This window comes from Drosophila kikkawai, chromosome 3L, assembly GCF_030179895.1.
Source record: "Drosophila kikkawai strain 14028-0561.14 chromosome 3L, DkikHiC1v2, whole genome shotgun sequence".
Classification (NCBI taxonomy): domain Eukaryota; kingdom Metazoa; phylum Arthropoda; class Insecta; order Diptera; family Drosophilidae; genus Drosophila; species Drosophila kikkawai.
In genome coordinates this window covers 19993342-20020909 of record NC_091730.1, presented here as the reverse complement: position 1 = coordinate 20020909, position 27568 = coordinate 19993342, and the positions used below count along the sequence as shown (strand labels likewise).

The following is a 27568-nucleotide window of genomic DNA, read 5'->3' as shown; positions in this document are numbered from 1 at the left end:
CGGCCACGCTTCACCTCAGTGAGTAACTATTCGGGGGAGCTTATCACCTAATGGACTTTTAATTGTGCGAATGCGGCTACAAGTATTTGTGACGTTCGGCTTATACACTTGACATTTTATTTATACGCCGTCTTAGACAAAGACCCCGCGGCTCAAGCCATAAATTTTCCTATCGCTGGCCCGCGATCAAAATAGCTGTCAAATAGGCGATAATTAATTTATTAAAATGACAAAAATTTCGCACCACTTCTGTCCATTTTTTCGGTGTATAATTACCAATTATCAACTGTTTGTGAATTGTAGCAGTCAACAGATGGTGGCGTGGAAAAAGTGAAGCTCTTATTATATTTTCACAACCAATTCAACTCTGACGTAGGGCCATCGGAAAAGTCCTGATCACTCGCTTTCGCAGACCGTTATCAGTTACCTCACACCCTCTTACCAGAAACAAAAAGGCAGAAAAAAAATGAAACACACCCATATGCTTTGGCTGCATTTAATCATTATTTGGCGCAATTGTTTGTCATAAATTTTCAAGTATAAACCCACAATCAAAATTATTCGACATGTAGACGTTGGTAAAAATTATGACCAACCATTGAGCATTTAGGAGAAACTCTGTATTGTCGCACAGTTCTTAACCGTTTGTCGCCACCCATTTCAATGCAAATCAATCAATTAGAGCGTCGGGGCCCCGGTAATTTACATTGCGTGAATTGCTGGACAAATATTGGCCTTTGCAGCCAGTGCTCTGTTTATTTTTAGATAAAAAATCAAACGCAATGGTTTATTAATAGATAAGGCGACCGTCCAGACCCGTGGGGTCGCAGTGGGTCCTTCTGAAGGGTTAAGCGTATAGCCTGACGGAAAGAGAGAGTTTCCAAGGCAGGGATGTTGGAAGAAGGGAGAGAGAAAGAGAAAGAGAGGGTGATCACCGGTTAGGGTGGCCTTGTACAGTGGGAGAAATCTGCCATATGCGAGGGGTTATTAAAAAGCACATTTTAAAAAGTTAAACATTTACGAAAACTAAGATGAAATATGTAAATAAATATTAAAAGCAAATGAAGTGATTTATAGGATGTCACATCGCGTATACTTAATTATTATCAAGTATACGGCATGTTCTATTGGGAAAAATTATTGGACTTGTTTAACTCAAAATCCGTTAAAACAGAACTTTTGATCTACAATTGATTAAGTAATAGGCATTCCTCAATATAAACCGTTCTTCCAGCTAACTTCCCTGCTTCGCGCCACTCCCACTGTGCGGGAGAGGGAGAGCGATCCGCACCGCTCGCCAGCTGTGAAGCGCCCGCTCTCAGTCGGCGAGGCGGCATTTGCGTTTGCGTTTTCGATCGCTCTGGTTAAAAACGTGCTGCGGCAGGAACTGTAAATCATTACGCTCGGAAACGTGCTGCTGTTCGCACAGAAAATACAAAAAATACGGAACGGAACGGAACAGACGACCGACTGTCCGCCAAGTTCAAGTTTGCACGCGTACGCGAATAGTCCAAGACGAAAGTCGTAAAAGCGTAAAGAGTAAAAAGAATAAAAAAGTAAAAATCCAACAAAAATATACACAAAGGTTCTTTTCACCGCAGCAGCAGTGACGTTGTTGTTGCTCTTTCCTGCCAATATTTCGTGTTTCGCTGTGTCTCTCTGTCGTCTGTTGTTTTTATCGACGCGTTCGTCTTCGTGTGCGTGTGCGTGTTAGTCGCGCCATCTCCCCTCCAGCCCCCCACACAATTGTTTGTTTGTTGTCACCCCCGCGAAAATTACGAAATACGAAGATATTAACCAAAGGGAAACTTGCACCCTGCGAGATCAATAAGAAAAAAATAAAATAAAAATCCCTTATGCTAATCAATGAGCTGTCGCTGAGGCACAGTGGAAAATTTTCGAATTTCGCCAAGCGGCGACGTCATTAGTGGTTGCTATTCTTATTGTTGTTGTTGGCGCCCGTGGCCGAGTAAAAGGTAAGGAAAAAAGTAATAAGTAAAAGACCACTTCAAGTACGTGTCAATTATAAAATTCATTTCTGTCTGCCTGCGTTCTGTTGTTGCGGCTGCTGTCTGCGGCTATTTTCGGGGCGGAAAGATCTTTAAATTGTGAATATTTCCACTTTTTGTCGCATTTTGTCACACCGAAAACAAATATTGTCACCCCAAGGGAACACTTGAAATGTCTACTTCAATGTCGGAACAATCAATATATTCTATATATATTTTGTTTACTAAATAAATAATTAAATAAATCTAGGATCTTAAAAAAAATCAATAAGTTTTAAAAACCAGAAATTAAATTTTTATTTTAATTTTCCGATTAATGTTTCTTAAAGTAAACAATTATACAACAAACATTTTCCTTTCCATTATAAATTTTCTTTAGAAACCAATTATGGTTATTAGTAAAAGTCAAAATACACGACAATCACGTAAATTATCTCCTAAACTTAGGTTTATCTTTTATATTTTTTTTTGCAGTGCAAGAATAAACATTTACTGGGCTTTTTCGCAGTTGGAAAAGTGTCAAAGAAAATGCCGAAAATTTAGTCGCAGGCCAAACAATTACGGAACTAAATATTGTTAAATACTATACGAGTTTTTGTTTGCTGCTTCTGTGGCCCCAGCTTGTTGGCTAAGAACTTTTTGGCCTCGATTTTCAATTACTGCCGGACAAATTATTAAGCAAGTGAAAGAGATAAATCAAGTCAGGTCCGAGCAACTGCAGCATGTGACTTGGGAAGCGGGAACTGGTAGCTCTTGTAGCTTCTGAAACTCTGGAAACTGGTTCTATTTTGGATCTTGGGCCAGGGGCAGTGTGGTTTTTATGTTTTTTTTTTTTAAATATTTTTGTTGTTTTTGATGGTTTTTGTTTTTTGTTTGTTGCCTTTGTTTTTGTTGTTTGTTCGACGAGCTAACACAGTTTCAGTTGTACCCAGCACGTCGTGCCACGTTCTCTACTCTCCTTGCTCCTACTCCCCCAGTCGCCGCCCTCTCTTTCAGCATCGCCTTGTGCTCTCTCTTTCTCCACCTCCAATTCGGACTGTGTTTGTGTTTCTCTTTCATTCCCCGCGGCGCTTTATGCTAAGTTTGTCTGCTTTTTATGCAAATTTTTAGAAACAACAACAAAAACCCTACTTTGGGGGAATTTCAGCTATCAGCGTGTGGAGTGTGTGCTCCAAGTCCCCCTGGCTTGGGACTCCCATTTGCACCCCCTTCAGTACTCACACCCCTTTTAGTACCCAACCCCTTTGGTTTGGCGCAGCACGTGAATGGCTTGTTGCACTTTCTCACAAAGCACATGGAGAAATAATGCAAACAGGGCTGTAAATATTATATATTATATTTGCACTATTGAGTTTGAGAAATGTAATGACCAAAGAGTTAAGTAACCATAAATAAAGGCATTTTACGTTAAATTGGTAAGGAAATGGGCTAAAAATAATGTGCAAAACCGGAACAGGCTTGATATAACCTGTGTTAATAACTTGCCCCGACGCTAGTCTGATATTCGAAGTGTCACGTTGATAAGCCACAAATAGAAGCTATCTTGAAAGCCAAAAGTTGATAAGGACCCATTTATTGGCACATTTTTATTCTCGGTGTCGCAAATATTTGGACTTGGGTGGAAGTAGCAGTGGCATCTCTCTCCCCCTTCGACTCCCGCGGGGTTACAGCTGCTGGTGAGTAATGGCTCAATAATTTGGCTTTTCCCCCGCGGTACTCCCCCCGTCTACTTGCCACAACCATGCTGCAGTCGCGACCCGCTCACGATAAACACACAATGTTAACTAGAATTTGTTTATCTCGACTCTGGTGGTTTCTTTTTTTTTTGCTTTTTGTTTCTGCTATTTTGTTTTGTTCTTATTGTTCTTGTCTGATATTTAACCAAAATGTATCATGACGCTTAAAGTTGCTTTTTATTGTTATTGCCGCTTCTTCTGCCGTCGCTGTAATTGTTGCTCTGCACTTTTGTTTACACAACTTGCGGTGGAGCTGTTGTTGCTGCTGTTGAGTTTCTGTTATTTTGAGAGTAGTATTTATTGTTCTTGCGATTCATGGAATTTTTAACTTGTGGCCGGTCAATCGAAGTGTTCAATAACACCAGGCGAGATATCGTGGAATAGGAACAGGAAGGCGAACGGGTGTAAGATGATCATATGGTATCTATAGTATTGACCAGATTAAAAACCTCAAAGTTCTCTTGTTCTAGAATATTTACAAGTCTCAATAACATGATAATACGATCCAAAACAAATTTAAGTAATAAGATATAATAACAAACAAATATTTACTTGAAAACGTTGTGGAAATATGTCTGGGTCTTTGAACTTTTGGTTTGAGTATCAACTTCTCTTAATTTGTTGTTTACAATTTTTCTATTTACACAATACAGAAAAATAAAAATATATGGCATAACTTTGTACATTTATTTAACTTTATTTTTAACACATAAGCCTGGTTAACTTCATATTATAAAATAATTGATTGTAGTTTGTTTCACGCTAAAATATTGACTGTAATATTTAATAAACTATACTTTAGTTAGTCACTTAAGCAACTATTGAGTACTATTTGCAAAACGCTTTTCACATATTCATAAGATAAGATGTTTCATTCCGTCAAGTCTAGGGCTTTGCTATGAATCATTAAAACAAATTCACCGATGAACTGTAGAAAAGAGTTAATCATCAAAAGCGCATCATATTGCGATACGATAAAGTTCCCCTTTTGCAACACCCATGTCTGATATGGATATAGGCACATTTATTGTCGAATACAAAAGAAAATAAACTTTGACTCAGTTCTCTTTAATTCTATTAAGTGCCTCTTTGGGGAGTTCTGATGAAAGCCATATACCCATGCTTTTAGAGAAAACAATTTATATTTTTAAAACAGTTGAAAAATCTTGCGGGTGTTTGTGATACGAAATGGCTTATCGGGGAGAGAAAATAGAATCGGTCATCATAGTCGGTAGGAGGTTACATATGCCGTTAGTCAGGCTCGAAATGGTCGCCGATCTGTCAGTCAGTCGGTCGGTTAGTCGGTCGGTTAGTCAGTCGGTTAGTCATTAGTACTAGCAGTACCCTAATTAGAGTTCTGTTTGCTATTTGCTGTTGGAATTGGTTTTCCGATTTTCAGGTTTTCCGTTTGTCTCTCTGTTTGTTTTGTTTTTCTGTGGGCAGTGGAGCGTTGCCAAATGTTTTCATTCCATTTCGAATATCGTGTACGCTGGCTCGTTTCGAATGCAATTGATTTGAAGTGCTTTGAACCTTTGGACAACCGAACGCTGTCGATCATAAATCCTTCATGGCCCCACAAAAATTTGTCACTCAAGTGGAAAGTGGTGGAAGTACACTGCTGACCGTAAATATATAGCAAGCTATGAGGGAAATATTTATAGTACCCGAACGTGTGGTCACGATGTTTTAAATATTTAAAAATAGGGGAGAATAGTATATGAATTTATATAACTATTGTTAGTTTAAATTTTGTTCTATTTAAAAAAAGGAAGCTGAAAAAATATGATTCTTAAGCCAGATGTTTAAAAATGGTTTGTTTACCAATATAATACATTTGTGTGAAAACAATATAAAACTATATATCTTCAACGCAAACTTATAAAATTAATGAAGCATTTAAAATATTAAACCTTTTGTTACAAGTTCAATGCAAAGTTCGCAGCTCTTGTTTAAAATAACTCACATAATAATACAATAAAACAATGCTTTAAACACTGGCCATTAATTAATGCTAATTGAGTCTTTTTTGCTGTAATAATTTAATATTCTAATTGTGTCAATGCAATTGCCTGTTATTCACTCTAAAAACGTGAGAGATAGCCGCAATTATTCGCTCGTTTAGCTACTGTAAGTGCCAACACTTGGTAATTTGATAATTTTAAGCAGAGAACTGAATAGTAATTTACACCATTTCCATTGTCCGATTACTAACCTATTCCAATAAGTGAATCTTGTTCTCTATGAGTGCACTTAAACTCAAGTTGAAATGGGTATCTTAAAGTCTTAAGTGTAGGGTTTAGTTAACAGTTTACCGAATCAAACGTCTGTCTGGAATCAATGGAAAAAACAAATATTTATGAGCAGTCATGATTTATAGCGGCACTCAAACAATGCGTTTCCAATTATCAAATATTTTAATAGGCTCATATATTGCAAATATATGGGCACACTTCTATATAATTACTGGCGTCGTCGTTGTCGTTGCCAGCGACATTTTAACTGGTAACCCGGTATGTGTATATCTCGAGTGCTGTTTAAACTGGCATTTTAACGTTCGAGTGGTTTCGCTACCGTTGGCTGGTCCTGGCCTATGATAAGGGGGATCGCAGCAACGGGGGATCTCAACCCCTTTCCGGGCGGAGAAAGAGCTGCTACGAGTGAGCGAGTGAAGTGGCTTCAAGTTCAATGTCAGCTGCAGTTGCAATCCCCGGTTCCAAATCCAATTCCAGTTGCAGCTGCCTTTTGCAGTGTGTGTTTTGTGTGTGACTGTGTTGCAATTTGGCCGACCGAAAAAACCGGTTTCCAACTTGTTCGCTACTCGGCGGCAGCACGTGAATATAAAATTTGCGGTATGTTCAGCAGGAGCAGAATTTAGAAACACTTGGAGAAATAGTCACAAGGTTTTTAAAACTGTAAGTGTCTGAAGAAATATAAATGTAAACTAGGGGAATTTATAAAACATTTGGATTAAAAACTACACAAATTTCTAGAATTTCAAAAGTTCAAGTCAAGTAAACTTATTTTTCCGGTAAGACATACTTGTGAAAGTCCTTGCTAAATTGTAGAATATTGTATATATAAAAGGAAATGATAGTGATTTAATATTAAGAAATATTATAACAGCATTTTTTTTATGATTTTACATTTTTAGAATATTTTTCCTTTTATTGGTCTCATTCGGCGATTTTGTTATGTATTTCAAATACCAGCTTTCTCGATTTCAATCCAATTTTAGTTCTTAGTGCAGTTTCAGCAGCTGACTGACGTAACCAGTTGGATCTGGAAAGATTTCGTTGATAAGGAGCCGTTGCACGAGACTTTGAAAGCGGCAATACATTAAAATGCTGATAAAACTCCCAGTTTCAAGTTCCCTGACTATTTCATAAGCGATTCGGGCTATTTAAAGCCCTCTAGCCCGTTTCGCCATCCATCAATGGGCAGGCGGCTAATTGACATGTCTGAAATCAATTTCGGAACTCGACACGTAATAGACAATTTGATAATTTATGAAGCAGACGCCGCCGTTGCCGCTGCCGCCCAGTGAATCCCATACATTACTGTCAATTGTTTTAATAAATTGAAAGCGGAATCTGTATCGGAATCGGAATCAGAATCGAGAAATGAATGGCCAGCACGGGGACTAGCTGATAAAGCCCCCAAGTAGGTGTGGGCGGTACTTTTCTGATACCCGCTAACGTTTATCGCGGCCAAAGCGTATAAGTAAACATATATATTCATATACAAACAATAATTTAAATCAAAATTAAGTCAGACCGTCGTACGATCGATCGTTTGGCGTCATTTTGCCAGCGCCCGCTAATGAACCCATAAAATTGATCACCACGTTAATTTTTTTCTTGGCCCCTTCCCGTCTCGCGTCTCCCTCTGATATTTTTTGGGGTTTTAAATTGTAACACCTTTGGGTTTTATGGGAACCTGCTTTGTTTGCCTTTAACTGTCTCGTCTTGTATTTATAAGTTTTAAGTTGCCTCTAATTTTGATAACATGCAACGCCGTCCTGCCTTTGACTCCCATCCATCCGTCGACTATTTCCCTTGTGAGTGCCATAAAATGTGTAAATTTATTTGTTTTCCCCGGCTACGTGCACTTTATCGTATCGAATTTGGCCAGCACGTCACGCGATCCACGATCGATCGCAGCGAAATGGGGAAAAATCAGCTGAGTTTAGATACGAAATACAAAAATAGCTTCAGATTTGGATGTGTTTTGATGGATAAAATGGTTTGGTTTGGTTTATTTTTCATGGGATAATAATATAGGTGATTGATTCACAACTGTTCTTTAAGAAAATATCACATTATCCTGTTTTCCTGTAAAGAAATTTTGTTTGGAGAGTTTGATAATGTAATTCAATTAAATATATTTACAGGACTTTTATAAAATAAGTTTTTCGGTATATATCCTTCAGACCTTCTTGTCCCCATAAGATTAATACTTTTCTATTAATAAATATTATGATAAAGGAGTTATGCCAACAGTATTAACTTAAGTAATTCGTTGAGTAAACAGCGGTAAAATTACTTAACTTATCTAAATATATTTATATATAAAAGCTAGCAATTTAGGGATTTACAAACAATTCGCTGGAGGCGAAGCAATGATGGGCTTTGGGGGAGTACAAATATTTATTCAATAACCTTGAAAGTACTTCTTCCGCCTGCCTGCTTGTCTGTCTGTCTATATGCTTGTGTTCAGCCATTGATCAACGTTGAAAATCCTTTTATTAGTTAATAGCGCTTACCGTAACATGCCACCCTCCGCCGAAAGGCAATATCAAGGTTGCCAAAAGCCAAAAGTTTTGTTTACTCAGCAACTTAACTTTAATCCACGGTCAGACGGAGGAGACACATCAGTTTTTTATCGAAGAACATATGGCAAACAAGACAGAATATCCAAGGCACATGGCATACTGGAAACCCTCGAAGCCACCTTCGTCTCCACCGCCAAGAAATAATACGAACCCAAAGTCAAGTCACATTTTCTTACATAATCAACGCGGCCAAGTGAAAATTTGCGGCTATAGAGAAAATAAAACGAGAAAGGAACTTTTGTTTTTTCTTCAAGAAGACGTTTTTATACACTTTCGAAATATTTTTATATAGTATATAATATGACAATTTATTGAGTTAATTTAAGGATAAAGCTGTTTTTTTTTTGTTTAAAACCGTAGGGTTTTATGTAATACAATTTTTGAATCATTTATGAATTACGATCCAAAAACTGTTTTTAAATTTAAAAGTCTTACCAATATATGGAATTTAAAATATATACTTTTTCTGTGGTAGAAATTCCTTAAAATATCACTTTACCCACTGGCACAGAGTGTCGAAAGTTAGTGAAGAGGCTAAGTTAAGGCGCTGCGTCTAAGCACGAGACTCATGTTGGATTGTCAACGCGATATACAATACGATACGATACGATGCGAGGCGAAGCGCTGCTCGTGGACTCGTTGATACTTCGGGTGGCCGGCTCTACTCACTTTCGAAGAAAGAAGCTAGAAGCTCGCATAAATCAGCGCATTCGCAGCCGCAACAGGTTCACACGGCATTCGTTCGCCACGGAGCAAGCCTCGTCGGTGTCCTGCATATCGCGTATCCGCCGTGGTGTCCCATATCCGTATCCGGTCTTCGAATACTTTCGATTCGCGATATCGCCGACGTGTAAACGGTCAGCGGCCTTGGCCAGTGTCGATGCCTAATTGAATTTGTGCAAGTTTCGTTGTTATTCGCCTTTGTCCTGCCACCCAGTCTGGTCTGGTCCGTCTTGGCCTGGTGTTTCTACCCCCGAAAAGGTGCTTACTGAATTATTAAGGACCTGCGGACACGAACCATTTAACAGTGAACTCCCGGCCATTGTCCTTGTTTGTGCTCGGGTCCCGGTTGATTGCCGTTTAGGTTCAACGCTTTGCCACGCCCCAAATCGAAGGGGCAGATACATTTAACCACAAATATAGGGGTAGCGCGTCTATAATTAACATAAATTTCAGTTTAAATTCCTGTCAGCTGTCGCGCTATTACGGAATTATAAAACGATTGAAAAGATCTGCGGTTGTGCACTGGGATCTAAATTGGAGAATTTAAAAACATTTTTTTGATCAGAGTTATTAAAAAATTATTTTTAGAGGATTGTGAAATATTAAACCCATTTTTAAGTTATGTAATGTCTGTTAAAAAAGAACAAATTATTAATAATTATATTAAATATTTGTATTTTAATAAGTTATTAACGAAAAGTTAATACATTTTTCAAGTTTTTTGACTTTTAATTAATCTCATGTAGAAAACCTTTCATTCTCCTTGTTAAAAGAATATTATTTGTTCTGCAGAATCCTTTTCTATCCAAATTTACCAATCAAAGGCTATAGATTTATTTTCTCAGTATATCGATGACAGTGTTCCAACCAAAATTTAGATGCAGATCGTTAAGTGAGCGATCACAGAGCCAAAGAGTACCGCCGCACTCGGGTATATATTATTCACATTCTTGGAGGCATTTGATGCCTTCCCTCCGAATAATAATTGAGTGTTCAAATAACGCAAATTGATCACGAGCCGTCAACGAAAGTCGCGTGCTTCATCGGGCCCCTCTCCTTAGTCCCCTCCTAGGCCCCTCCATTCAACGCCTTCCTTGCTATGCGTGTGGCTGCCATTTGACTTTAATTGAGTCGCGTCGAATGGTTTTTATTGCGCTCGGTACTTACACTTCTATATATTATTGTGCGGCATCGCTTTCAATTGGCCTCCTTAAGCAGAGAGACAAAAAACAAAACGAAAAAAAAACCAGCAGCAACAGTCGAAATTGTTTATTAATGAAATTGCGTTCCAAGCACCCGCTTGTGTTTTTGTTTTTCTCAGTTTTCTATATCTGTATCCGTTTTTTTTTCTGTTTCTTAAATTGCAGGGCGTTGAATTCGCTGCCCCGAATGCCGAGATTCTTGGAGCATCCACAGTGGCCGCAGCACATCACCAAGCACACACCGAGCACCTCGATGCCCTTGCATTGTCTGATTATCAAATAGGCATCTTAACAAACCCCAAAAATCTACGGATTGGATTAAAACTAAACTAAGTAAAGGAGAGCGAAGCCAATACTCAAGATGAGCTTCAGTTCGGCCAGCGGCAGGGAGAATAATGTCCGCAAATTATCCTTTCTGGGCTTCAATACCAAGAAGAAGGTGAGTAATCTAAGAATATTAAATTCTAATAAATAATGGAAGATATTTTAAATTACTAAAAAATGTTTCTAGAGATTAAATATGCACTCTGAACAGAGAATATGAGTTATTATAAACCAAAAAACCCAAGAGCAAATGAAAAGTTTTATATTGTAGAAGTTTATTTCTTATACTTTAACTCCTTAAAAATTTGATTACATTTACCCATCACTTACCATATATTACAGATAGATTAACTATAAATAAACTCAGCTAATGTATTGACTTTTGGCTGGGAAATTAATTAGGCAAGTGGAGGGGAATGAGCTCATTCACTCACTCACTGATGATACCGATACAACTTTTACTGACTCAAGGTTCTCTAACGATATTAGTGTAATGCAAGCACAAATAATAATAATATTTCCCAAAAACTTCATATATATTTGTTGTGCCGTTGTCGTTGGTAATTTTCCATCAAATAAATCACATTTTAAAAGTTTTTTTTTGTTAGCTTTTTGCCAATATCTGAATAATTCATTCGCAAGCCGCAAGTAATGTCAAGTAATTGTTATTGATTTCTGTCTGTTGTTTACTTTTTTACATATTTCCGTGTGCTTTTATGTTATATTTTGTACTTTTTTTTTGTGTATTTTGGGGTACCGGCAAATGCCCGCCAGCTACCGAGTGACACAATTTAGAAACCAGTTTCCAGCAAATCGATTTCGGTTTCAGTTTCAGTTTCAATTTCGATTTCAGTCTCAGCTGGGGCACAGCTTCGATTTCGATTTCGCGTGCGAGTACTCAGATTAGATCGCCTAATCATGCATTCATTCATGCGAAAGTGCCGCCTTTGTTCGTATATTTTGTCAGTTGTTTGCACACATTACGTATACGCAGTGTGTGTGCGCGTCGATGGAGGGCGACAGCATATTGTCAGCTTAAAGGCTAAATGCTAACGCGTCGAAATAAACGCATTTTAATTGTGCAACTGCCAGTGTGCAGGTAGAAACGAAAAAAAAAAAACTAAAAATATACAACAGTTGGCAATAACGGTAACAGGAAGCTAGTTAGACATTCTGAATATATAGCATTCAAATGAAGCTATCACACAACGCAAACACACTCTTCGCAGAGACACACACACACCACACACTGGCAGAGGGAACAGGAAATCGATAGTCGTGGTCAAGGCTGCAACTGTGCGGCGGCTGACATTGACAATGAAAAGTAATAGTAGCAACCGTAATTGTAATGGGAAATTGTAATCGCAGTCAATTCATTGACACCCGACCAGGTGAAAGCATCCAGTAGCCCCGTGTGGGAGCCTCAATTAACTTAATTACACCACAAAGTATGCCAAGATTTATGCTCAACATGAAAAACATACTTTAGTTAAAGGCTGCAGGAGTTATTTCAAGGCAGAATTTATTTAAACATATTTTTTAAACATGTTTAGCAATATTTTAAAGTATTTTAAGAGTTAAGGAAAAAGGTAATGAATATAGAAAAGAAATATATCAATATATCAATATGAAATTGATAATTTCCTTTATTTAAGTGTTTTATTAACCCTTTAAAATTGTATTTTTTGTGGCATGGCTTGATTTTGTGGTCCCGTGCATTAAATTCATGGAATTTTTTTAATTCAAAAACAAATTCTTCAGTGGCGATTTTTTGTAGGGCGACTTTTCTTAAATATTGAAAAATAGTGTATAAATTTACACAAGAAGTCATAAGCTTTTAAAAAGTATCTATTAAATTAGTAATTATTTGAGTGTTTTTACATGGTATACCAAATATGATCATTATTGAAGGTACTTTTTTTGTATTAAATAGCATTTATATAATTTTAGTAGAGGCTAAACCACAAAAGCCACAAACTACATTTTGTTAACCTTAAGCTAGTAAATAAATACAATAAGTAAATAAAAGAAAAATGTAAAAATAATATTAATGACAATTAAACCGGTTTATTACCCGTATTAAACGCTGTCATCTTTCTTTCATTCTTATCTTTAATTATAAGCTACCTTAATTTCTTGACAGCCATCAAAACTCCATTTTACGATCAAATTGGGTTTCCCTTTTCTACGATAAGCCCGTATAAGAGTTGTTAAATATTTATTACACACCAAAAGAACAATCAATTAATTACAAAAAATGAATGCTTAATGGCGCTGCATAATTTAGCACCCCCTGAGGGTGCTATCATCTTGAGCCGCACTGTACACAGGCACATAACTCAATTAGCCGTTACAACTCGACTGTTATCGCTAATTACCCAAAATACACACTCACACACATGCACACACATCGTCGCTTGGCTAATGAGCCTTAATGTTACTGGCTTAGCCGTTCAAAGTGCCATCAAGTGAATAGATTTTTGTGCAAGGCGCAAAAAAAGCTTTATTTCGCACACACACGAAACCCACTTTCCCAGCCTACCCACCCGCCCTCCGTTTTCCATACAAAACACTAAGTGTTGGCCTTGAGCGGCCTTGACCATCATTCGTCGTGGTGGTGTCCTGCGAGGATAAAGCTTTGCCATTAATTATGCACAACCCCCGAAAAAAAAGTGCAGGAGAGCAGCAGCAGGCTGCGAGCAGGGCACAAAAAGCTTTTTATTGGGCCAACAAAAGCTCTCGCCTTGGCCAGAACTGCATTGCAATTTACGTCAGCAGAGGGGGTGGCATCTCCTGGCGGCATCCTGGCAGTACTTGTAGTAGTAGTGGCCCTGAGAATCAGCTGAGCGTGGCCGAAACGCTGCAGCGCTGCCAGCTGAGCGCGGGTGTTCGTGTGCCATGCCGTGTACCGTGTGTGTGCTACCGTTATACGCGCGCTTTTAACCAACGCCTGCGCAGTGGCAGTACCAGGTGGAAGCAGCAGAAGCACAAGCAGCAGCTAAAACCAAGTTGGCCGAGTGCCATGGCCCCTCATTTGCTGGGCAGTCTTTCCTCAGCAAGGATCGCGTGCTCCCTTCGAGTGTAATAATAACAAAACGTAAAGTCCAAACGTGGGTCAAAGTGCAACAGGCAGAAAGTCCGAGCAAAAAATAGAATAAAACTAAAACTATTACGAAACTGAAGTGATTGTAAATTTTGAAAATTCAACCTAAAACTTCACAAGTGCCCCAGGTAATCTTCGATATGACATAGTTCAGACTGTGTTTTGATCTATAACATAAATTAAAAACTTGGGCGAAATTCGCACAAAACTTTTCAAGAGCACACAACCTTGAAAATTTTGGTTCAAAAGCGCCCCAAAAAGGCCTCGCACACACACACACATTCACAGTCTCACAAATTATTATATTTTTCATCTTCTTTTATAAAATTATAGGATATTTGCTGTTGGCAGCTGGGCACAACAAGTGACTTGGCCTTTTTGATTGCTGTGTGTGTGTGTGTGTCTATGTGAGCCCGAAATATACCCAAATTTACAAGAGAAAATTCGTTTTGGTTGTTGCATACTTTTTTGGGGCAATAAAACGGTTCCCAGGCAGTGAAAAATGCCGAAATGTTACCGTAATGTTGCCCCAAAGCGACAGGAGTCACACACACGTGTGTCTGCGGTGGCAGGGATATACATATATACCTACATATACATATATAAAGGTGTTGTGTGCCTTTTCGTGTGGCATCTTAAAAATTACGAGGAGTAGAAGGAGGAGGTCTCCTCTAATAATAACCGAGTTTCATTTCGGTTTGCCGGATTGATGAATGACTGAATTGACTGCCTGAATGGGATTTGTGCGGTTTCGTGTTTCCAATTTGTCTGCATTATAAAAACGTTTTGAATTATTTAACAGTTCATGCATTATTGATGCCAAGAAACAAACACACACCTGTAAACAGAGGGTTTTCACTTTGAGTTAGTTTTCTTTCAAGGCGTCAAAGTTAGTTGGGTCTCAAGTTGAGTTCAGTGAAAGTTTTTGCTTATATAAGCTGTATGTTTTTCAGGGTTTTTATTTCTTAGAAGAGTCTGAGAGACAGGGAAATAGCATGCAATTTTTTCTAAGAAAAGTAATCTCATTTTATCAAAGAATTTATTTTACTTTAAAATATCTTATTTGAATGTGTAAGCTCTTTTCCTTTTTACATATTTAATTTTATTTACAAGCCTATTAAATCAACTATTTAATTTATTTGACAGCCATTTAAGTTTTAAGCTTCTATTAATGTCGCTTCAGCGAATTACTCTGACACTAGATCATGATTTACTTGCATATTTTTATTGCATTTTTTAAACGAAACCCTTTAGCTTTCAGAGATTATAATTTAAATGCACTTTAAATACGAAATTTGTATAATAACCCTTAACAAGTTAATAAACTAACGTGTAAAACCCCTTGTATTTTCTTTATAATTATCCATTTGACTTTAATTACACTTTCCCTATAATCAGCAATCATATTAAGTGCGAAGATTCCTATTAAGTGTATTAGATTTTCCAGCAACAGCTGCAAAGCCATTAAAAAGTTCAGGTTATAAGGAAAAGCGATTAAAGGCGAAATTCCCATAAAATACCCTTGGATTAACCGGAATATTTTCTATTCAGTTCCGGGCCACAGGATAATAAATAGAGCAGGCCTCAACTATTTATTACACACCCACAAACCTCCCCTCCACACACACACACACACATACGACGCACACAATGCCAACCGCTGACCTTGAAGTATGCAACACTTTTCTATTGTGAGAGCTTAGAGCGCAAAGTGTGGATATATTGAGGCATAGATATACAGATATATAGACGTATAGAAGTGAATGTCGGATGAGGAGCGTTGTCAGCATGATTTCCCATCACTAGATTGCGTTTACGACGCTTTAACGCCTGTGCCTTTGCCTCCGCACAATGACCAGTTTAACCTTTCGCACGTGTACGTCTCACTGACCTCCCGTCCCTGCCGCCTCCTGCCGCCTGTCGCCGCATTTTCCGCTTTTCCTTAGCTGCCCTTTTCCTCTGACACTTCCCTCCCGGTTGTCAGTCTGCTTGTGCGAGCATTTCCGCTGCGGAATTCACATTAAATTAACACAGATACACCCGCCGCACCAACACAAAGCGACCCAGCGAGCCAGCGACCCAACCAGCGGCTGACAGTCGGACAAAAGCGTTATAGAAGCATCGTTAATTTGTGCAAACAAACAACAACAAATAAAGTAAAATATAAATAACAACAAGAAGCAGCTATGTAGTATCCCAAACTGCGTTGCGCCAAAGCGAAAAGCGGGGTAGCGCGAAATCAACCAAATTATGCACGGGCCATGGAAAAATTCGACAGCTGCAAACAAATAAAAAGTTTTATGTATACATGCATAAATATATCCAACTCAAAGTCACAAGTTAAATGTAAAGCTAAACGGTTTCGGTGTTTTTTCTCAGAAACACACAACAATCCTCTTACAGACATGGGATACTTAGTTATAGCGAGATGTTGGGCACTCTTTAGCTTAGATTAGTTCATAAAAGAGTTTATAATTATCTATAAAAACTTTAAATAATATATTTAACTTTAAATAATATATAAATAATATATTTATTGAGTAAGAAATACATCTTTACATGCTAAAAATCATATAAATAATATTAATTTTGACAGGGTTTAAAAAACTTTTCAAGTACCCAGCAGCATGCTTGAGTTTTTTATATTTTTTAAGACCCACCGAACTTTGGCAATCTTTCGCTTTTACCTCACTTTTCCCTACATACTCGTTCCATCATTTTGTTTTTTATTTCTCTTCTTTTTTTGGCAACTCAAACAGTTTTCCAATAAATACAAAGTTACGCGATATATCCCAAAAGACAAACTTTTAATCCGCAGTGGAAAAAGTTATTCACTCCGACAGTGGCTGTGGCTGTGCCTGTAACTGCGTTGACAACAGCAGTTGGCAACTCGCTTGGCGCAAAATCTTAACAAGTTTCGCTTTAGCCGCAATTTGATTCAATTTGGCAAGTTGGAACCCCCTGAAAAAGTTGTTTAGGCCACGAACACCCGACTCTAACTCGCTTATGACTCGTACATAAGTCACGTGCCGCCGCTCACTTGCATTTCTTGATGTCAAATCACATCAGAAACACTCTTCAACGAACTCAGCGCGACTTATTGTTGGCTCAACTTGGAGACGGTGGGTACTAACTGCTCGAGGCTGGAGAAGAAGCTGGCGGCAGCAGCGGGAATGAGGCAGATGGTGGCCAAGAGAGCTGTGAGCTGCTTACATGCACGCCCAGCTTTATGGAAGAACTGAACTTGTGGCCTGACTGTGGCGCACAACGACTGCCACTCGAATAGGTGCAGCAGCCATAAATGCTTGAGAGGTTCAGCAAATATTAAAGGAAAATAGCATAATATTATTCTATAGTCAAGAATTTGTTAGGCGAACTGAGTAGGGTTTGTAGTAGTGATTAATGTTTGAATAAATACTGTAGACTTTTTCAAAAATGTATAATATCTTTTTGAGCTGAGAGTGAAACCCCTTATGGGGTTTAAAGTTGTGTAATTAGTTTTGCTTTGTTTTTTCCAAAATTGAACCCTGAAAAACACAAGTTCCTTTTTAGACTTTATAAAGCATTTAATTTATATACAAGAGGAATTGTTTTTAACTATAATTAATACTTTTAAATGTAATATAATTATCAAATCTTAAGATTAATCCCTTTAAATCAATTAATATCTATTCAATTCGTGCTAAAATATATTTCATATAATATAAATATATTTTCCATCATTATTTTCCACCTGAATTTCCCTGTGGAATGATCTCATTTGGGCTTCTATTTCGTTGGCTAACCACTGTGTGCATTTGGGCTGCGACCCGTGCATATTCATTTGGCTCGCTTTTGGAACGTTGGGCAAACAACAACAACGAAAATTGACAGTTCAGACAGCTTTGAGAGGGCGGGCCAAAGCAAAGGGGGCAAAGGGGGGGGGGGGATATAGAAAGAGTGGGCGTGGCCAAGAGGCGGAAAAGGGGGCTGAATATAGCATCGATTATTTTGATAAGCGCCGTCGACATGCTGCATAAAGTGCGACGCTCTTTTAGAACAGTTACCTGAGATGTGGGTGGTATTTGCCTGTTTTTCGGTGGTTTTTCATGTATTATTCCACATTATGATGGGCATCAAGCTAATGGCCCTATGACAAAATACTTTTACTGCCGTTGTCGTTGCTGTTCTCGTATCTGTAAATCAGCAATGCCATTAACTTCATAATGATCGACGGCGGCATCATTAATAGCAACGTCATTATGATACTACGCATAGAACTTAGTGTTTATCGATTAATTAACGTAACGTGGCGCGTTACGCTTTGGCTTATCACATGCAAAAGCCACCCATAGCCACCGCCCACTCACTAACACCTATGCACACACTGGGGTCACACACAGAGACACCTGGTCATTGGTCTTCCTTTCATTTGGGTTTATATGCTGGGTATTTGTAGATAAATATAAAGGGTATACTCTCGATGGAATAATATAAATTCTTCTAATTAAAAGAAAAAGTTATAGAGACGTATTAAATGGTGTTTTATGGTTATCAATTTTATTGCCAATTTTGGGATCTCGGTGTGACTATTTTATTAATAAATACATGGGTACAACATAAAGTAAGAAACGTACATTACAGGAATGTATTAAAAGCAATTACGTATGTTACTTTTAAAATGAACTTAGATAGAAAAATATTATTTTCAAATAATTTGCAACACATTTCATGCCATCCACCGGGTATCTCATGGTCGGAGCATTCGGTATTAACATTCTTTCTTGTTTCCTGCTGGACACATTGACGTTCCCACGTGCAGGCTCTCAGCGTTATTAAATTTTTCTATTTATAAACTCAAACTGAAACTCTGTGTGTTTGCCTTTTGTTTTCCCTCCCTTATCAGCCCCCAGCTTATCAGGAAGTGAATGTAATTGTCAAGGATACTCTCTTGCTCTCTCTCTTTCACGTATTAAAGGTGGCATTAAATATTTAGCAGCTGCAGACCTGACCAGAAAGTTGTTGTCCTTCGGGGAACCGAAGCAGGGGGAAATCGCATTTAGTTAATTCCATTTGCATTTATGTACGTCTAAGCATACGATAATTTCCATGTTGACGTAGCAAACAACTGGGAAAACACACACGTACGCACTACACACTCACACACCCACCCACTACCGAGCACCCGAAGAAGCGTCGTTAAAGCTGAATGTGAAAATACCTGGGAAAATATGTTGACTGACTTGGTGCCAACACATTCGAGGTGTTCATTATGAAGGGTGTGAACAAAAACACCAGCAGGAGTCGAATATTCAAGGTAGATGGAGTTTCTTTAAAATTATGATTTATAAAATGGGGAAATAAAGTAGGTTGCCTATATTATACGACTTGTTGCTGTTATATTTTTATGAATTAGGGAAGTAAATGTTTTATAACTTGAATAAATAAATAAACTTAGTTTCCCTTTGAAAAATCACAGCACTGGTGAGGAAATTAAGTTCCATGTAACCTTCTCAGTGATTTTCAATCAACAAATTCATATATTTGTAATCTGATAGCCACTCAACAATTGAAAATAATTGAGTTTACTTGCTTCTGGTTCGGTGAAAGAAATATAGTTTCGACACAAGACGCTAAAACTGATGATGATTGAGAGAAATGCGCAATCAATGCCTTCGTCACTATGAAAATCAATTGAGATCGATTAAAACCAATTACGAACAACGCCCAGTGAATCCAGTTCGAGTCTCATCCTCTGAAGGCTGATCGAGGGGTTCTTTTTCTGTATCTTCTTGAGGTTTCTTAATGCGTGACGTTCGCACCCGCTGGTAGATGATTAATGCCCACAGTTTTCCCCCTTTTTTTTTTTTGTTTGTTTGTTGTTTTATTCAGAGATCGTCAACATGTCGAAAGACAACTCGTGACGACGAACAATAATGCTGCGAGTCATGTGACTCGTCTGACTTTGTTTTTCCTATAGATTCTTAATTGAAAAGTATTTGCGCCGACTTGACTCATGCACAACGTGACCAAAAACGCATGAAAACAATTGAGTAACGACAATTTGTACAAATATCTCTCAATCTTGTGTGTTTTCTCCCTTCAATTTCCCCTGCAGTCCGGCAATGAGGATCCCGATGAAGTGCTGCTGGACTCGGAAATGGAAAAGGTCTTTGCCGGCAATAGTGCACGCAAGGACAAATTTGATGTAACCACCTTCCAGGACAACAGCCAGCAGCCCATTGGATCTAGAAAGAAGAATAGCAGTAAGTTTATTAAATATTTATTAATTGTATTATATTCCTATATTTAATATACTGTTTATTTATATTCCTTTAGTCCGCACAAACGATCTGAACATCGAGGAGGACTCGGAGTACGAGAGCCAAACGGAGCCTTTGAACAATGCCCAGAACTATGATGACATCCCCGAGGACTTTCCACTAGTCTCCGAGAGAGCCGGCCACGGCGATCACTCGGATAATTCTGTAGACGAGAAGCACGTCCAGTTCGGGGGCAAGAAGAAGATCGTTGTCACCCCGCCCAGCTTGAGTTATGATGACCAGCCAACGGACCAATCGCACGAACGCAAACGCCGAAGAAGGTACAAGTTGAAAAAATATATTATTTCTTATTTAATTTTGCATAAACAAATGCTAAAAGAAAGGTCTACAGTTTGCCTATAAATTATGCAAAACTTTTGGCAACGAGTCGTATGCGTAATATATTTGAAATAAGTTTTTCAGGAACATTGCGTATACGTAATGTTTTTTTTTTCAAACAGTCTAAAGGGAAATGAAATTTCCTATGATATAATATTATTTACAATATACAAATTTAATTAAATATTTTTAAAAACTCATCTTTACAGCCGCCACCAGTATTATAGACAGCGTAAATTCTCACATCAGGACAGCGTGGAACCCAAAAAGACCCTCGAGGAAAACGGTGATGCAGGTGCGCGTCGCATCTCTGTGCAGCCTGAGGACACGGCATTGGAGGTAGGGCCCCTAGGACAACTTAAATCTGTGAATTCTCCTCCTCCCGTTACCTCTAAAAAATCCTAGAATCCATTAACCCATCTAAACGTAGTTGAGTTCATCTCTAATTAAACCTGCTCTTGTGTCTCTCCAACTCTCATTGTTCAAAAAAACCGCAAACACCCGGAATCTCTCACCTGTAGACAAATGGCCAAATGCCGGCTAAACAGGTTGACCATCTTATCCTAGGCCGTGCCCTTAGTCCAAAAATAAGAATTAAAATTAGAGTTCCCTATTTAATCCTTTTGTTTTTCCCCCGCCATTATAGGAGGCTGATCTCAATGAGCTGAGATCACATCGTTCGGACGACCCAAGGGCCCTGCGCCGTCACAAGATTCATCACTCGTCGATCAAGCTAAGGGAGCTGCCTCAGATAACGATTTCGCCGTTTACCAACAAGAAGCCCGAGGTGGACCACAGTCCCCATGAGGTTAGGTCCAAGACTCATGTTTTAATTACTTACAATTTTAAAATAATGTATATTTCTTTCCCTAAGGTCTTTGTGCAACTGGACGAGCTCACCGGCGTGGGCGAGGATCGGGAGTGGAAGGAAACGGCGCGTTGGATCAAGTATGAGGAGGATGTGGAAGAGGGCTCCGATCGCTGGGGCAAGCCCCATGTGGCCTCCCTGTCCTTCCACTCGTTGCTCAACTTGCGTCGCTGCCTGGAGACGGGCGTGGTTCTGCTCGACCTCAACGAGAAGGATCTGCCCGCCGTGGCCTATCGTGTTGTGGAACAGGTGAGGGTTCTTTGGTCACATTTAAAAGCTTGCTTAAGTAGCTGTCAAGAAGCTAAAGGCTCCCATAGTTCCTCGCAACAATGATTTTTAGTTAACAAAAATATATACTATCTTAGAAAACTATTTTTAGAAAAAGAATCTAGAATTAATTATTTAAATTAAAACCCTTTCAGATGGTGATCGAGGACCTGATTGACATCAATGACAAGCCCTCGGTGATGCGGTCGCTGCTGCTCCGCCATCGCCATGTAAACGAGCACCAAGGCGTACTGCCTTTCACCAAGCGGAAGTACAACAGCTACACCAGCCTACAGGTAAGATTCACATGCTGTTACCCACTCCTGCAGCTCTCATCAGCTCCATTTGTTGACACTTTTGTGAATTCTCTTCTTGTCATACTAATATCAATCATAAATCATAATTTAACCAATTTAATTATCAACATTATCGTGCCTGTTCGCTATAAATAATTGGCTTTCAGTGAAAAGTGTGACAAAAGTTTGTTAATCCCCATGATCGTGGTCATTATTCTCTTGTCTATTTCCGCCATATATAACTCATATGACTCACAACTATCGTACACCAACATCAACAACAATAACTACAACATCCAATATCGTATCAACAACAACAACAGCAACTTATTCCAAAATCGGTAAAGAACAGCCAAATTGTATATAGCCATGATCGTACAGTTAACTTATAAAGCGCCGCTTTTTCCAATCGTTTGTGTATCTCTTGAATTTCTTTTGATTTATTTCGCCAAAAAAACAAACACAAATACTATTTGCACTCCGACAATAAAAAAAAAAACTCTGAAATAAAGTTTCTATGGATGGGTGCGGATGGCTCCTCGCAGCACCAGCAGTTCCAGCAGCAGGCACCCCGAAACCTGGCCAAGGCCAGGCGGAGCATTTGCGTTACGTCCAGTGCCCCACCGACGGCGGCCATGTTGAATGTGGCCACCGCCACCACAGCTGCCGCAGCGGCCATTGATCACCGGCGCCACTCCACGATGTCCTACCTGGGTGTAATGAGCTTGCAAAGAATCTCTCCCAAAAGAACTCCTCCTCTTGAACTCCTTCTAAGCTCGGTGGGGTTCAGGGAATGAAATAGATTGGGGTTTTGCTGCGAAGAAAGGGGAATAAATCCCAAGAGTGGCTCTAGATTATTTTTGTACCTTAAAATATGTTTTTTAAATTAATTTAATTCACTTAAAAACTAAAAATTTTTACACTTTAGCTTCTACTACTTAAAAAATATTTAAAGATTTTTCAAAAACTTAACAAATTAAGAATTAATCCTTAAAACTACCCTACAAAAACTTACAAATATATAAAATATTAAGGAGTTTTAATAGGAAGTCAAAGCAAATGATTGTTTATATAGTTTATTTATTTTAAATTATTATAAATTAAAAATAAAACTTATATATATATATCAGATTTCATTCCCTGTAACCCCAAAGAACCTAGCAAGAAGAAGTCTGAAGCCGCCGAAATGCGCTTATAGAAATCGCGATGTTTCTTTTTAGCCCCACCACGTTAGCCACGTTCCGTAGCCCCTCTTCCCCCTTAGAACCACTGTTTTTATGTGTGCTCTCTCCACCTCCACCTCCACGATTGGCAAGTTCTCAATTGTGATTGTGATTGTGTTGTTCAAGTACTCTACTCTCTATACTCCCAAAAACCCAAAACTAAACCCTACTGCTGTCCTAGACGCACTTGTTGAATAGCATGTTATAAGATAATAAATATATGATCTGTGTTCTGTGTTTGGCACCAGCTTTTGCATGTAGAGCTCGCTTTGATGTTCCCCCCAGAAATTAGATATATTTTTGAGAGATCTTTTACTGAAGTTCTTGGTGTGTTTCACAGAACCTGTCAGGCGGCACCGATGACAAGAAGATCAGGATCATGCCGGCCAATGAGATTGGAGGCAGCAAGCGCAGCAATGAGCTGAAGATCGACATGAAGGACGATATGTACTCCTCGTCGCAGGAGGATCTCAAAAAGCTGCAGAATGACACTATCCTTAAGAGGATTCCAGCAGGAGCTGAAGCCACCACTGTTTTGGTAGGTTGATCAGATTTTTCTTAGATTTTAGATTTAGATTTAGATTATCCTTATTCAACCCCAATTTCTCTTTTAACCCTTAAAGGTCGGTGCCGTTGAGTTCCTGGAGCAGCCAACGATTGCCTTTGTCCGCTTGTCGGAGGGTGTCCTTATGCCCACTCTGACAGAGGTTCCGGTTCCGGTGCGTTTCATGTTCGTGCTGCTGGGACCCCGCAACTTTGACCTGGACTACCATGAGGTGGGTCGCTCAATCTCCACGCTGATGGCCAACGAACACTTCCACTCCATTGCCTACAAGGCCGATGATCGCAAGGACCTGCTCTCGGCCATCAATGAGTTCCTGGATGACTCCATTGTGCTGCCGCCCGGCAACTGGGATCGTCACGATCTGCTGCCCTTCGAGGAGCTGAAGGCAAAGAAGGATTGGATCCGAACCCGCAAGATCAAGGCGTTGCAGGTAAAGCGGGACAGTGAGATGATTAAGATTGGCAAGGACGAGGAGAAAGCGCTGCTGGAGAAGCAATCCCTGGGCGCCATTACAGGCGGACTAGGAGGAGACGGTGGTGGCGGCGGCGATGGTGGCTCCGATGACGATGATGGCAAGCGAAAGAAGCGGCCCAGTCCCCTGGAGAAGACCCACCGCCTATGGGGTGGCCTGAGGAACGACCTGAAGCGCCGCATGCCCATGTACAAGAGCGACATCCTGGATGGCCTGAACACGGAAACCCTGGCGGCCACCATCTTCATGTACTTTGCCTGCCTCTCGACCGCCATCACCTTTGGAGGTCTCGTTTCCGCCAAGACCCATGCCTGGATTGGCATCTCGGAGACGCTGATCTCTTGCTCCCTGGTGGGCATCGTCTTCCACTGTCTCTCCTGCCAGCCCCTGGTGATCATAGGAACCACAGGCCCCCTGCTGCTATTCGACGAAGCCCTCATGGTTTTCTGCACCAAGAACAACTTTGACTTTTTGTCGTTGCGGGTCTACGTGGGAATCTGGCTGATAGTCATCGCCCTGTGTGTCTCCGCCTTCGAGGGAAGCGTCTATGTGCGCCTGCTCACAAGATTCACCCAGGAGATCTTCTCAGCCCTGATCACGCTGATTTACATTGTGGAAACGATGATGAAGCTGGTCTCAATCTACGACGAGAATCCCCTGCTGGCCGACTACAACCTGCCGCCGCCGACACTGGTTGCCCACGATCATTCGGCCAACGGAAGTCTCTTCAACGTGACCCAGTCTCCAGCGATGGCTAACATTACCGAAGGCGTCCTTAACATCTCCACCACAGCGATGCCAATGGGACCGCCGCCGCTGCCTAAGAATCAGCCGAACACCGCCCTCTTCTGCACCATTCTCACGCTGGCCACTTTTGTGGTTGCCTACTACCTGAAGCTCTTCCGCAACTCCCACTTTTTGGGTCGCAATGCACGGCGTGCCCTTGGAGACTTTGGCGTGCCTATCTCCATTGCCATCTTCGTGTTGGTGGACTACCTGGTGCCCGCAGTGTACACAGAGAAGCTAGTGGTGCCGGAGGGCCTGTCGCCAAGCGATCCCTCCAAGCGTGGCTGGTACATTGGCTTCAATGCCACCTCAACGTGGATTCCGTTTGCCTGCGTGGTGCCCGCTCTGCTCGTGTATATCCTCATTTTCATGGAGTCTCAAATCTCGGAGCTAATTGTGGACAAGCCAGATCGGGGTTTGAAGAAGGGTTCCGGCCTGCACTGGGACATTGTGCTGCTGTGCCTGCTCAACGCTGCCTGCGGTCTGTTTGGAATGCCCTGGCATTGTGCTGCCACTGTGAGATCGGTGACGCATGTCTCCTCGGTGACCATCATGTCGCGGTAAGTAAATTTTAAATTGTAAATTTATGTAGGGAAGTTTACTAATTTAATTGATTTTAAATTCAAACAGCACCCATGCTCCTGGCGAGTCGCCCAGGATCGTTGATGTGAAGGAGCAGCGTCTGTCCGGCTTCTTTGTGTGCCTGATGATTGGCCTGTCGGTGCTGATGGCTCCGCTCCTGCGTCTGATACCCATGGCCGTGCTCTTTGGAGTCTTTCTCTATATGGGTGTGGCCTCCATGAGCGGAGTGCAGTTCTTTGAGCGGTGAGTTTTAGGGAAACGAAGTAAATTATAGTATTATTATTAATTTCCTGCGTTTGTATAGAATCCGCTTGTACTTCATGCCGGTGAAGCACTATCCACCCACGCCTTATGTGAAGCGGGTGCGTCCCTGGAAGCTGCACTTGTTCACCACCATCCAGGTGCTATGCCTGGTCCTCCTTTGGACCGTAAAGTCATCTAGGTTCTCCCTGGCCTTCCCCTTCTTCCTGATCATGATGGTGCCCATACGTATGCAGATGAGTGCCATCTACAAGCCAGAGGAGTTGCAAGCGGTAGGATTGCCACCTATAAATTATATATAATATTATAAATATATCAAATCATTTTTCAGTTGGATGGCAGCGAGGCCAAGAAGACAGAGGATGAGCCAGATTTCTACGAACAAACCAATCTACCCGCCTAGGAGGCACTGACCCACTGGATCCACAGCCTTGCGAATGAGATCTGGCGACACTTAATTAGTTTTAGATTGAAAGTATTAATGCCAAGCCACGTTTTACGCTGGCCACTAAAAACAAAAGCAGAACACAAACAACACAACACAAAACTAAAGCTAAATATAAATGCAATTACAAATGCGATACATTTGTTGCGAAATTCTGGTGTAAACGCGTTAACGAACTACCTGCAATTAGTATTTAGAGACAAGCCGCCACACACACCTGAAACCAATACCACCAGCACCCGTTACCATATTAGTATATCATGATATCATGATGTGTGCTATATGCGGGGTCCGCACTTTTGTGATTCGAGGACGAAAGATGAAGCGTGTTCGCAGGGGAATCGTGTACCTAAATTGTAACTGAAATCAAGAGACATACTTATTAGATTATTAACTTGAAGCGGATGGAGAGCAGAGCAGAGAGAGCAAAGCAAAGCAAAGCATATTTTTGAGGGTAATGCGCCAACTTTGCCTCGTGAAAGCGTTACCTCTGACTAATCAGGATAGGATCTATCAATCCGTAGCAGGAGAAACCAACCAACATCACAAACACACACACACACACAAACTAAGAAACCAACAAGAGATACAAATTATTTATTTAGTTGGACTTTTGCATGTATTATTAGCAATAATTGCATTTGCATATACACAAACTAATTATTATAAACTCGGATTAGTCCCTATCAAATCGAAGCAATCCACATGGAGAACTAGGAGGAACTTACGAAACTATTTAGCTTCAAACTGGCGTAGTGATAATTAGTGTCAAACACACACAAAAAAGAAACAAAGAACAAACAACTTAAAACTCCCCTCTAAATCTAAATTGGAGAGAAATCCAACAAACGAACAATTGTTTATAACAAATCGTTGTAAGCCCTTCGCCCTCGGAGGTCTCCCTTCTAAAGGGATCGCTCCGCTGGGCGGTGTAGCCGCTGTAATTTTGCCTTCTTTGTATTTGAAAACAAGCAAAAACACAAATGAACCCTCACAAAAAACACATTGTACTTATACATGACTCTATATTATACACCACATATACAACATACATATAAATACATACACATATAGTTCGTTTCAAAGATTATATTCGTTCGGATCGGCGGAGCGCAGCTGAGAGCCTAACCTAAACTATTTTTATGTAACTTGTATGTATGAACTTGTACTTACTTCTAAGTAGTTGTTGTCTAGTATTGTTTATTCAAATTCAAATAAAATTACAAAAAATCCA

General features: G+C 40.0%; 1 protein-coding gene across 4 annotated transcripts; it reads left to right on the top strand.

Annotated features, from left to right (window-relative positions):
• Window positions 1-1397: 1397 nt before the first annotated feature.
• Ae2 (Anion exchanger 2) lies at window positions 1398-27568 on the top strand. Of its 4 annotated transcripts, XM_017172936.2 has the most exons (14): window positions 1398-1976; window positions 10667-10940; window positions 20026-20173; window positions 20247-20511; window positions 20779-20908; window positions 21216-21377; window positions 21444-21686; window positions 21860-22000; window positions 22513-22716; window positions 23564-23761; window positions 23847-25606; window positions 25677-25871; window positions 25933-26161; window positions 26221-27568. In XM_017172936.2, the coding sequence occupies exons 2-14, from the start codon at window positions 10863-10865 to the stop codon at window positions 26290-26292; spliced, it is 3825 nt and encodes a 1274-aa protein (XP_017028425.1). In that variant the 5' UTR covers window positions 1398-1976; window positions 10667-10862; the 3' UTR covers window positions 26293-27568. The 4 variants fall into 4 exon arrangements, with proteins under 4 accessions (XP_017028425.1, XP_017028422.1, XP_070141292.1 ...); XM_017172933.2 differs by lacking the exon at window positions 22513-22716 and having other exon boundaries at window positions 1399-1976; XM_070285191.1 differs by lacking the exons at window positions 1398-1976; window positions 22513-22716 and adding an exon at window positions 9314-9557.

Coding starts and splice junctions, on each gene's coding strand:
- Ae2 (XM_017172936.2), top strand. CDS start 10,863: ATGAGCTTCAGTTCGGCCAGCGGCAGGGAGAATAATGTCCGCAAATTA. Junction 20,909..21,215: donor CTGAGGACACGGCATTGGAG/GTAGGGCCCCTA, acceptor CCGCCATTATAG/GAGGCTGATCTCAATGAGCT. Junction 26,162..26,220: donor AGCCAGAGGAGTTGCAAGCG/GTAGGATTGCCA, acceptor ATCATTTTTCAG/TTGGATGGCAGCGAGGCCAA.